This window comes from Heloderma suspectum, chromosome 4, assembly GCF_057233095.1.
Source record: "Heloderma suspectum isolate Gila_16-S chromosome 4, 16-S_ref, whole genome shotgun sequence".
NCBI lineage: Eukaryota > Metazoa > Chordata > Lepidosauria > Squamata > Helodermatidae > Heloderma > Heloderma suspectum.
In genome coordinates, this window is record NC_139461.1 from 168,731,089 (window position 1) to 168,744,462 (window position 13,374).

At 45.2% G+C, this 13,374-nt stretch overlaps 1 protein-coding gene across 1 annotated transcript in view; it reads left to right on the forward strand.

Annotated features, from left to right (window-relative positions):
• The window catches only part of PAPPA2 (pappalysin 2), a 198,917-nt gene that overhangs the window by 34,229 nt on the left and 151,314 nt on the right, over positions 1 to 13,374 (forward strand). The window contains exon 3 of the mRNA XM_084851216.1: positions 11,165 to 11,310. Coding sequence (XP_084707342.1) covers positions 11,165 to 11,310 — 146 coding nt within the window. The remainder of the gene's footprint in view (positions 1 to 11,164; positions 11,311 to 13,374) is intronic.

The following is a 13,374-nucleotide window of genomic DNA, read 5'->3' on the forward strand; positions in this document are numbered from 1 at the left end:
GTGGTAGCAAATTGCATAGTTTAACTATGCGCTGTGTGAAGAAGTCCTTCCTTTTATCTCTTCTGAATCTCCCACCAATCAGCTTCATAGGATGACTCTGGGTTCTAGTATTTTGAGAGAGGGAGAAAAATGTCTCCCTATCCACATTCTCCACACCATGCATGATTTTGTACACCTCAATCATGTCTCCCTTTACCCACCTTTTTTCCAAGCTAAACAATCCCAGCTGTTGTAATCTTCTCTCATAGGGAAGATGCTTCAGCCCCTTGATCATTTTAGTTGCCCTTTTCTGCACTTTTTTGAGCTCTGCAATATCTTTTTTTAGGTGTGGTGACCAGAACTGAACACAGTATTCCAAGTGTGGTCGAACCATAGACTTGTATAGGGGCAGTATGATACTGGCAGTTTTATTCTCAATTCCTTCTCTAATTATGCCTAACGTGGAGTTTGCCTTTTTTATAGCAGCCGCACACTGGGTTAACATCATCATTGAGCTGTCCACCACAACCCCAAGATCTCTTTCCTGGTCAGTCACTGCTAGCTCAGATCCCATCAGGCTATACTTGAATTTGGGATTTTTTACCCCAGTATGCATCACTTTACACTTGCTTACATTGAACTGCATTTGCCATTTTGATGCCCATTCTCCCAGTTTGGAGAGAACTTTTTGGAGCTCTTCACAATCCCTTTTTGTTTTAACCATCCTAAATTTAGTGTCATCCACAAACTTGGCCATTTCACTGCTCACTCCTAATTTCAGATCATTTATGAACAAGTTGAAAAGCATTGGTCCCAATACAGATCCCTGTGGGACCCCACTATTTACATCCCTCCATTGGGAGAATTTACCATTTATTCCTACTCTCTGCTTTCTGTTCTTTAACCAGTGACTGATCCATAAGAGGACCTGTCCTCTTATTCCATGACTGTTAAGTTTGCTCAGGAGTCTTTGGTGAGGGTCTTTGTGAAAAACCTTTTGGAAGTCCAGGTAAACAATGTCTACTGGATCACCCCTGTCTACATGTTTATTGAGACTCTCAAAGAACTCTAAAAGGTTAGTGAGATAGGACTTACCTTTGCGGAAGCCATGTTGATTCTTTTTCAGCAGGGCTTGTCCTTTTATATGCTTACTAGTTTTATCTTTAATAATGCCTTCAACCAATTTACCCAGAACACATGTTAAGCTAACGGGCCTGTAATTTCCCAGATCCCCCTGGATCCCTTTTTGAAAATTGGTGTTATATTGGCCATCTTCTAGTCCTCTGGTATAGAGGCTGATCTAAGGGACATGTTGCATATTTTGGTTTAGAAGATCAGCAATTTCATGTTTGAGTTCCTTCAGAACTCTAGGATGGATACCATCTGGGCCCGGTGATTTATTTGCTTTCAATTTATCAATAAGGTTGAGAACTTCATCTTTTGTCACCAGTATTTGCCTCAGATCCTCAGACTCCCTTCCTGAAAACATCAGTTCAGGCAAAGGTATCTGTCCTATATCTTCTGCAGTGAAGATGGATGAAAAGATTCAGGGTTTCTGTGGTAGACTCTCAGGGGTCTATTCCACATTGATGTAAAAAGTTTTCCCTGAGGATCGATAGTTTGAAGGGATAGCCAAGCCAGTGGGAAATAGGGATGTACAAAAGTCACTTACCTTTTCGAAGGGTGACATTCGCGGTGGGGGGGAGGTGCTCTGTCCCTCCCCCCGAAATTCTGGCCGGGGGGGGAGGCGCTCTGTCCCTCCCCCCCCGAATCCTGGCCGGCTGGCTCCGCTCTGCAGGGATTCTGCGGAGCCGCCGGCTGGCTCCGCCAGCAGCTGGACATCTGGCCACTGGCTAGCAGGGATGCAAATGGCGGCGGCTGTAGCCGCCGCCATTTGCGTCCCTGCAGTCAGCCGTGATAGGCTACGTAAATGTTTATGTAGCCTATCACGGCTGATTTAAAAGAAAAAAAAATGCGCGTACGCAAATGGCGGTGCCCATGGGCACCGCCATTTGCGTTCCTTATTTTGGCACGTCTTAGTCTACGTAAACATTTACGTAGACTAAGACGGCGAAAATAAGGGGAACGCAAATAGCGTCTACGCTATTTGCATTCCCCTTATTTTCGCCGTCTTAGTCTACATAAATCTTAACGTAGACTAAGACGTGCCAAAATAAGGAACGCAAATGCCGGTGCCCATGGGCGCCGCCATTTGCATACGTGCTTTTTTTTAAAAAATCAGCCGTGATAGGCTATGTAAACATTTACGTAGCCTATCACGGTGTTTTTTAAAAATCTAGCCGTGATAGGCTACATAAATCTTTACGTAGCCTATCACATTTTTTTTTTTTTTTAACTGGAAATGGCGGCACTGGCAGCCTGTTGGAAGACCGGCCGCCGCAGCCGCCGCTGCCACCGAACCGCCGCCGCTGCCAGGAAGATCTGTCCAAGGTAAGTCCCGTCCCAGGGGTGGGCAGGGGGGTGACAGACTGTTCCACCACCGATTTCGAGGGCTGAATGCGCTGGCATTCAGCCTCCCCAAGATCCGTGGTGGAATTCTCTGACATCCCTAGTGGGAAACTGAGTTAGTGACCCCTAGTTATGAACTGGAGGTGCTGAATTGGCAAGTCTGTCCAAGGCACTTCCTTGTATCCATTCTGGCTTATGGTAATGACCAGATGTAAAAGAGGACAGGGCCCCTGTAGCTTTATAGTAGTAGATAGAATTTTGACAGGGGTACTTTGTCATGCAGGAATAAGAAAAGCTGCATGTGCTGAAATTTTCCCTTCAGCAGAGCTTTTGAAGGTATGGACACACTGGGCTCCTTTGCATCTGGTCACCCTATCCTGCTTTCTCAGCTCAAAGGAACAGCCAGAATTCGTTGGAAATCTTTCTGGGAAAGAATCAAAGTGTGAGCAACATACCAGTTATAGCAAAGGAAAGGTTGTATCTCAAGGCATTCGTTGCCAGCCATGGACTCTAGAGCAAAACATCTCTCTCTGGTGTGGGTACGCATATGTTTGTGCCCATGCGCATGTGCAAACTTTGTTGCTTATTTACTGCAGAGGTGAAGCTTGGAAGAGAATCGAAGAAGGCACATTGCTAATGGGTTCCAGTTGTTCACTCCCTTATTCCCTTGGACAGATGTTTGCACTGCTGGGAGGGTCTTCCCAGCTGTGCACTGTGCATCTGGGAATCGCTGCCTTCTTTCAGGGGAAGTGCCCCAGGCTGGCAAATAGTCAAATTTTCTTTTATAATCTGTTTCAATAAAACATTATTATGGGTCTTTATCATCTCCTCTGGGTCATCAACTTGCTGATTTAGTATTTTGACCTCGGTGAAAACCTTACCACAATCTACTGTCTCATGCAGGTGTAGATGAATAATTGCCAGATAAATGCAGCATCCCTGGAAGGAGCATCCTATTCTGTAATCCCTCTTTTAAACAATGATTAAAGGTATAGGAGCTTTGTCTTCCTTTACATCTGGTTGCGTTGTTAATTTTCTCCAGATGGAGCAGGAGGAGGAGGAATAAGACTGACATCTTGTACCAGCATTTCTGCTGGTATGTTTGCCTGCCAGTTTATCTGTGAAGATGGGCTGGCAGTGCATCGGAAGAATGTGCTTTGAGCTCCCTTTAGTACTATGCATTACATTCTGTTGGGGTCACGAAGAGTCAGACACGACTGAACGACTGAACAACAAAAATTACATTATGTATGACTTCAACCATAGAGAAGATTCTGGGTCAGAGGGAGGCTCGCTACTGAGGCCATCATCTGGGTGCTTGTTGTTAGTAGAGCTTCTGGACAAGTCCGAGAGAAGGGCCATTAGCTGTCCCTGCAGGGCATGGGCATTACACAAAGCAGGGTGAGTGACTGACAAGCTAGAATGGCACCTAGACTCTGAGCAGCAGCAGAAGTTGGCCAGCGTTCCTGAAGATGTTGATCACCAAAGTCTTGTATGACTGTCATTGCTGAGTTCATTGAGATGAGGGATCCTGACTCGTCTCACAACCTGATTTAGGGCAAACCAAATGTTACTTTAACTGTGTGGTTAGCAGCCATGACTGTTTTCTTTTTTAAATACTTGGTGCGGGTGGTGATGGTTTTCATCAGGTTTGCAGTACATCAGGAGGGGAAGGATTCCCTTCAGTCCCCAGCTGGGATCCTGATGAACACTGCCCCCTCCATGGCAAGTAGCATAGGGGGGGAGGGAGAGTAAGCTCATATGAGTGCTCTATGTGCATGACAAAGGTACAAATCCCTTTGCTTTTAGGGAATTGTATGACAAAATATATACATGCAACCATAACAAATGCTCTTAAAATAAACTGCTTTGTTGCAGTTTAATCTTTAATATGACCAAGAGCAAACCTTTGAAGCTTACTCTGAACCTTAACCCCCACCCCACCCTCTCTGACATCTAAAGTCCTGTAAGTCAGCTTGACCTAGAACCTACCTTTGTGGTTCTTCTTTGGATGATTTAATTCCTATTGTTTTATTTCTTATTACATTTATATCCCAACCTTTTTTCCTCTTGCAAGGAACTCAAGGTGGCTTACGCGGTCCTCCTTCTCTCCATTTTATCCTCACAATAACCCTGTGAGGTAGGTTAGACTGAGAGTCAGTGACTGGCCCAAAGTCACCCAGTGAACTTCATGACTGAGGGGGGAGTGGAACCCCGATCCCCTGAGTCCCCATCCAGCACCAACTACAACTAAGTTCCTGCTGCACAGACCTCCCTTCCCCTTGTCTATTGGGGCAGGAAGTAGAGGAGAAAGATGACTCACCTCCACCCATCACCCATGTCTTCTTGGGCCCTTGTAGCTCCAATTAAAACATATCACCAAAATCAACACATCACCAAGCTATCAACTGTCCTTTGGTGAGGTCTTAAGAGGTATTGTTGTGGGGCTCCCATGCTGATAGCCCTACTTACAGAAATCTTAGATTCAAGAATTGCATAGTCAGAAGGGATTCTTAGTCCTTTTGCAATCAGAGGTGCTGGGGTGTAAGGGATCCCTGAAAGGTCATTGAGACCAAACCCAAACCCGTAACACTATTTTGTGTTTTGTGACTTATGGCCTGGACAGATGCATCTTATCTCATTTGATCTGATTGAATTTCTTTCATGGATACACAGAAACACCTGCCTATCTACTTAAGCAGCCTTAGCACTTGTCAGGTGCTACCTGTGGACTCTCTTCTTGGTGACATCTTGGCTTGCTCAGCAGGGTTCTAGGAAATGGTGTCTTGCCGCTATGCACAGAGCTGTGCACAGAGTGATGGGAAGAAGATTTTCCTTTCAGAGTGGGAACCCCATGAGGGATTTAAAAAGCCAGCCAGGATCTCTGATTACTTGTACAGATAGTTCTGAGCTTCGCTGGCTCTTGAGTATTTTCCAGCTACTCATGAGGCACAGTTGGAAGGTTTATCCAGTCTTCTAGTCTGTCCACAGGGGAAAAAGTATCTGAATTCCAGTGGAATGCATGTGCTGTTACACACTGTTTTATCATCAGCAATGCCCAGAGGGGTCAGCATGCTTTATGTTTCTGCATGGAATATACCCAGACCTCTGTCTGTATATCATATTCTTACTGAACATGAGACTTTTTCCTTTATGTCTATGCTGTGGATAGGATCATGTAGCTCCCTGGCAGCAGCTCCTTGTTAAAACTAGTTACTTCTCTAGCTTTACCTTTTGCAGTTTTCCAAGTTATGAATGACTCTGTTAGGAACAGGGGTTTCAGTCACAGCCAGGTCCTATGGGCTCTCTGATATCAAAGTTAGTTAGGACCATCTCAGTTCCCTCAGGTGCCAATTTCTTTCTCCCTTCTTGTGCTTCTATCCAGATATTGGGTGTCAGCCTTTTCGTCTGAGGCCCTGTTTAGATGTTATTTTCCTCCACTGGGAGAAATCAGGAGTGGACCTTGGACCTTTGTCCCCTCACCATGGGAAGAAGTGAGCAACTGCACCTGAACTGTGAACAAAAGACCAGATAATGGGCAGCTTCCCTCCTCTGGAAATGCTGCTAGGGAAGTGAGTGGAGTGAACTTAAGCTGCTCATAATCTGATCTTTTGTTCATAGTTCAACCTTATAGCAGGTTAGAGTATTTGTTCATCTAGCCCAGTATTGTCTACTGTGACTAAAAGTGGCTCTCCAGGGAGAAGTGGCTCTCCCTGATCCTTATAGCTGGAGATACAGGGGATTAACCTGCATGCAAAGCATGTGCTCTACCGGAGAGCTATGGCCCCTCTCTGAGAAAATGCTCTGAGTAGAAAATGTTGAGGGTTTTGTGTGTGTGAGAGAGCAGATAGAGTGGAAAGGAAGTCTCTGAGGAAAGTGGTAGCCATACAGCATCCAGGGAATTTGCTGAGGTGCAGTGGGCTATGGTGCTGATGTAAGAGAAAGGGGATGCAGGAGGAGTTCCCCTCACTTTCAAGAGTTCTGAACAAAAACAGGACTTTGAGGTTCTGAGATGAGGATTTCAAATTTATAATCTGACAGCATTGGGTCCATTCCCATTATCTTCCTGAGGCCAGATCTACACCTTGTGTCATATAATTACAATCCCATCATGGTAGCACTATATCCCTCTTGTGCATTTATACCTTGTAGGACACACAATGACATTTGTTGTGGTATATTGGATAATGTGGAATAAAAATCAGGAAATAACACTACAAAAATGGTACATCAAATGTGTAATGTGCCCCAACAGTTGTCAGTGCACTTCCATACCACTATAAAACAGTAGTGTAGATTTTGCATGAGGGAGAAAAGTCATATCTAGATAGGCTCTGAGTCGTCTGAGGGACAATTTTCTGAGCTATTTTGCCTCAGTCTTTTTTTATTCCAGTCATATGAGGAACAGTCACCTCTGAGCAAGTACAAGCACCGTGTAGATATAAAATACTTGGCAATAACTCTTGAATTTCAGCATATTACAAATTAATTAGTTAACCTAAAAATTATGCCTCTTTTTCCTTGTTCAAGCCACACAGTGGTACACATACATTTCACATTGACATGAATCAAAGTAGAATATATAACACACACCCCTCCCCAAAGTAGAATATATAACACACACCCCTCCCCCCAATTTATCTGCAATAAATGCAGCACAAGTATATATTCTTGTACTTGTGCTGCATTTAGCAGATGTCATAGGACGTGATTGCTGCCATCTTGGATGTGTGGTGGAAATATTGTTGCTGGAGTCCTCTTTCCCTTCTCATTAGCTGCCCCTCAGCATAATAGTAGATTATAGCATCCAGCTGTATACCCATTAATGTGCAGATAATCTGCCATGGAATCCTCTGGTTAGGAGCCATCGTGGGGAGGTGGAGTTGAGAGACACAGGCAGAAGGCCTGAGGGATGAGAATTAATCACTGAGGAGGAGACTAATACATAACATTGGCACTGATACTTGTTTATGACAGATGAAAACACCAGTGGAGACACTAGCAAGAGAAGGAGCCCAAGGGAGTTGTCCATTCCAGGCTTGATTTGGTCTCTATGTTGTTTGGTCTCTTGCAGGGAGGTTCATGATTGGATGTCTGCAGTTGAAGGACAATTTCCCCCCTTCCTCACATCTAACTGCTCCATTTTTTGGATTAGCACAAATTTGCTTGGTCCAAGTAAATGGAAAGAAAAATGGGGAGATTTATAATGAAGTTAAGGGGCGGGAGGAGAGGCATTTTACTAATGTCAAGGGACCTGCAGGCGGCAGTGGGAAAAATGTCTCCTCTAGAGGGGCGGCAGGAATATCCCTCCAAACATGATTGACTTAAGTCCATGGAATTTGGATGACTTCAAGGCTTTGGAGTGGTTTTTCCTAGATACACATAGGTTAGGAACCAAGTTTATTTTAAGACTTGAGTCTACTGAATAGCTCTAGGGTGTTGAATGAGTTTCCCTCCTAATGTTTTTTGGTTCTGAGAAGTACATTTTGCTGGTCTGTCGAGAATTATGCTTTAATAGTACCTTTCCCTTTTTATTTTCTTACTTAGCAGTCATTTATGCATGTATGTTCATCATTTGAAGACCGCAACATCCAGTGGTAACTTGTATTTGTGAATCACAGGTCTCACCATTCAGATGAAACTTTGCATTGCTTTAAAACAGAGTTATTTTCAGTGGCATTATTTCACATATCCAGCAGTAATTGTCACAGGTACAATAATTAAGGATAGGGAAATCAAGTTAATGTACATTGAAGTGTGAAGTAGCCCCTAGTATAGATGCTGGCAACCTTTTCCTGAACCAGGCTTGAAAAAGAAAGATGATGAGGGCTTCAAAAGAAAGATAAGTTTTAAAAGACTCTGATTTCTTCTCCAGCTCTGATGTCAAATGAAAGAACAAGGAGAAGAACTGCTGGCTTTGCCACCTGAAAGATTCTTTTGCTTGTACTCCATACAAGCTAATGGAATGGCTTCACTCTGTTAGCTTGTGTGGAGGTGAGGGACAGTCTACAGTGCTGAAAACAGAGGGTGGTTCCTCAGCAGTATGTAGGCCCCCCTCTCCCACACTCCAACTTTGCACCTACAGGGTGCCCCCCCCCCCACACACACAGTACAAGCAAATGGAAGTAGGAGTGGAAGCAGGTCCTCTGCTTTGGATATGGCCCACCAGGGACTTGAAAAACCTCCTCTTCTTGCTTCAAAAATCAGAACGGGAATCGATGATCACCAGGCTTTGGCACAAGATGAATGTTACTTAGCTTAGTGGGTCACAACCAAGTTATGCAGTGTTGAAATATGACAAATAATATCTGCAATAGGCTCCCAGCCCTGATACAGAACACTTTGTTCTTTTGCTCTAGCTCTGGGATCTGGTTTGACACAGTTTGTTCCAGGGTATCAGCAGCAGTTATTGCTCCACGAAGGCATGGAATTCTAGATCAGTGGATCTGCTCTCCAAAGAGATTCAGCTTTGAACAGTGTCCCATGAGTGTCTGAAATGCCCTTTATATGAAGCTGTCATATACCAAGTATAAGTGAACGAAAAGCTAAAAGAAAACAAATACTCAGAGATGTCAAAGTGTAATTTGTTTATTTTAAGCCCAAAGACTATGGCTCCTTTGTCAGGGGCATACTTATAAAATGCAAACACTGCAAACAAACTCAGCCAGCTTACTGAGCCAGCCATGGGCATTAAACTCTTAGGTTAGAGGTGCCAAGATAGTGATAAATCAGATTCAAAGGTTTACTTACAAGAAGACTTTATTGGGTAACGTACAGCACACAGGCATACCCAATGGTTGGATCAGACAGCTTCTCTGAACCCAGAGCCATTGGGTACAATGGGTTTTATACAATACATGTTAGAAATAAGGCAGCACAACAATAGCAAGCGCCCCTAGTGTTCATTCCCAGCGTAGACTAACAGCACTTGGTTCTCAGCACAGCCACCTGCAGCTCAGCATAAACACACAGCTTCACTTCTCAGGCACGGCTAGGGATGGCGGAGAATTTCTCCCCGAAACTTCGGGGGGCCGAGCGCCAACGTGTTCGGCCCCCCGAACAAGTTTCGGGGAGAAATCCTCCGCCCCCCCGCCCCTCGCCCCCCCCCGGGACGGGACTTACCTTCCCTGAATGTCCCTCCCGGCGGCGGGTCCGGCTGGCGGTTCGTCCGGTGTTCGAGCGGGGCGGGAGCGGCAGCCGGTCTTTTGACCGGCTGCCGCCCCCGCCATTGCAATGAAAGAAAAAAAAAAAAGTCCCCTGATAGGCTACGTGACGATTCACGTAGCCTATCACGGCAAGATTTGCAAAGTCAGCCGTGATAGGCTACGTGAATCGTCACGTAGCCTATCACGGGTGACTTTAAAAAAAAAAAAAAAGTGTGTACGGATAATGGCGGCCCCCATAGGGAGCCGCCATTCCCCTTCCTTATTTGGTCGCTGTAGTCTACGTCAATGTTCACATAGACTACGGCGAAAATAAGGGCAACGCTATTTGCGTTGCCCTTATTTTCGCCGTAGTCTACGTAAACATTGACGTAGACTACAGCAACTAAATAAGGAACGCGAATGGCGGCTCCCTATGAGGGCCGCCATTCGCGTACGCGCTTTTTTTTTTAAAGTCACCCGTGATAGGCTACGTGACGATTCACGTAGCCTATCACGGCTGACTTTCCAGATCTAGCCGTGATAGGTTACGTGAATCGTCACGTAGCCTATCAGGGGACGGTTTTTGTTGTTTTTTTTTACTTTCGTGTTCGCGGCCGGGCGAGACGGGAAGCCTCCTCCCCGGCCTGAATTTCGGCCGGGCGAGGCGGGAAGCCTCCTCCCCGGCCTGAATTTCGGCCGGGCGAGGCGGGAAGCCTCCCCCCCCGGCCTGAACTTCGCGGGGGGAGCAGCGAAGCGCTCCCCCCCACCGCGAAAAAGCTGCGAGAAAAGGTAAGTGACTTTCGTTCACCCCTAGGCACGGCCTGATAAGGCTTTCTACTCATTAGTAAGGAATACTCTGAGAAGGCTGTTACCGGCCTTTTGACTCATCTTCACATGCTCAGAGGCTTACTAGCAAGGAAATTGCACTAATAATGAACTTAAGCAAGGCATTATGGATCTCTAGGCCCCTCTAACACTATAAATGACTTGGCTACGCTCCTGGGGCCAATACAGGTGGCTATCCTTTATACACCATCAGCTTACTGAGGTAGTGGCTGTCCTTTATACACCATCAGCCTGATGGTGTATGAAGGATAGCTACCACGTTAGTAAGCTGGCTGAGTTTGTTTGCAGCAGTTGGATTTTATACGATTGCCCCAGATGAAGGGCTATGGTCTCTGAAATGTGCTGGGTTTAAAAGAATTGGCACCCCTGAGAATTTGATATTTTTTGGCTTTTCATTCATCTCAGGTGCCTCCCTTCCGTTTTTTGTATACCAAGTATAGGTCCCCCTAGCCCACTGCTATCTCCTTTAACTGGCAACAGCATTCCACGTTCTGAGGCAGAGGTCTTTCCTAACACTTCTACTGAGATCCTTCTTAACTGGAAATGCTAGGGATTGAACCTGGGACCTCCTGCATGCAAACTTCTTTGGAAAAGAACTCTATAAATTCTAAGTTTTATTTTTTATTTTTTTATTTCTATACCTCCCAATAGCTGAAGCTCTTTTTTATTTTTATTTGTTTGCATTGTTGTTTTCGTCACCATATTCCCTCTCACCATCTCTGCAGGGCGTACATGAGCGTGAAGGAGTTGAAGGAGGCACTCCAGCTGAACAGCACTCATTTCCTCAATGTCTACTTTGCCAGCTCTGTGCAGGAGGAGCTGGCAGGTGCTGGCACCTGGCCCTGGGACAAGGATGCCCTCAGCCACCTGGGTAAGCCTGGCTTGTGAATACATCTGGAATGGGGTCACCTTCTCTAGCAGATCTATTATAAAGAAGGTTTCAGACAGACTTGCAGATAGATTTAGCATCGTCCTGGTCCATTAAATAAAAATAGAAAACCACATGTATGATAGAGGAAATTCTCTTTTCAGCTTAAAAGGTGAAAGGTAAGTCTTCTCTTATTGCATTGCATACTCTCCCCCACCTCTCCCTCTCTCACACATGCACGCATGTGCATATTCACACACAGAAAGTCTTGGTAACAATAGGGAATCTATTTTCAATTCCAGACTTGAGTCCTGGGAAAAGTGTTTCTGTGTTTGTGAGGAACGCTAGCCAGGAAGCCTATAATCTCCTATGGATCTTCTGCTCCTTAATCCTGAATATGGATTAACTGTTGCTATTAAGCAGTGAGGAAAAAGAATGGCTTTTCACATGCTCTGCACATGCTCAGAGGCACTCCCCAGGTGCCCTACCACTGAAAGTAAATATTGTTATTAAAAAAGTAAATTCTTAGCCCTCATGGACCTTGAAAATGTGTGGGAAGTATTTGCTGAAGGCTCAGAAAGAGCTCATTGGAAGCTTTAAACAGAGTTTCTATTAGTTGTAACTCCTGGCTCCTGTCACCTAAGGCTGTGATGATGCTTTCTAATGCATGTGTGCACATGAGTGTGCACACAGATATGCATGCACATACATTAATGGGCATGGGGTATAGTCCATCAGGATGTTCACAGGAACTACACAGGAGCACTACAGTGCCCTTGCACAACTTCTGTTCATTTGAATGAGGCTTGCCCAGGAGAACTTTCTGGTAGATATGTCTGTCTCCAACTCTGCAGTTGTCCCCCTCCAACAAGAGATTATCAGTGGCAAGCAAGGGTGGGATGTGCAAACTGAAGGACCCCCCACTGCCTCAAGTGCTCTGCCCAGAAGACCCAGAAACAAGCCAAGTTTGTGCCATATGTCAAATTGTTCTGGAGGTTTCTGTGCAAGTTTGACATGTATCTTTCAGCTGGGAGTAACGATAAACCTAGTGAAAATTAAAGGGACAGCAAAGACTATGGGTGTCTCTACATGAGCGATTTATTGCACACTCATGATTGGTCACTCACAGAATTTTGCAGGTCCTTTACATGACGTTGTCAACCTCCAGGACTCCTTGCGCGCACTTTCCCCTTTATTGTGCTTTTAAAAAGATCAGAGATAAACTAGTGATAAAAGGTAATAGCACCATATCAGCAGTGTGTAATGCCGGCTTAGTGCCATGAACTTGCAGAGGAAGGACTTTTCTTGATTCAAACCACATGTCTCTTGATCACCGATTAGAGGGAGAAGAGAGTAAAATGCATCCCTGCAACGAAGGGAGACAGATCTGATCCCCTCCCCTACCAAGTTCAGAATCAATGTCTCTGTTGATTCAGAGCACTCCATTAAATTCAGTGGGGCTTACTCTCAAGTAAGTGTGCTGAGGGTTGTAGACTTACAGGGTGATCTTATGTCTATTCAGAAGTAAGTCTCATTGACTTCAGTGGGGTTTACTCCCAAGTAAGTGTGCCTAGGGCATTGAGGAAACAGTACAGCACAAGTTAAGCAACGAAAGCAAGACTCCCCACCCCCAGCTCCTTTTCACACATGCCAGGGAGGGAGGGAGGCACTTCCTCTATGCAAACCACATGTCTGCTGTGTAAAGAAGCCCATCCTAATCCCACAAAGAAAGCGAAAGCAGAAAGCCCTGGAAAGTATGCTTTTGTTTTACTTAATATAGAGACACCCTATATGTGTTGTTTGAAGGCATTTTGCAGATTCCTCTGACTTTCTTCATGGGCCCCAGTTAGAATTCCATCTTGCTGCCATGCTGGCCATCCCTGGCACATAAACTATATCCTCTAGAGTTGGGCTTGGTGGAAGGTAGATCTCCAAATGTTTTGGACTTCAGCTCCCAGAAGCCCCTGCCAACATGACCAGTGGTCAGGAATGCTGGGAATTGAAGTCCAACATCTCTGTGTTGTTACCTCAGTCAGTGTGTGGTCAGCAGAAAGTTCAGGCAGCTTC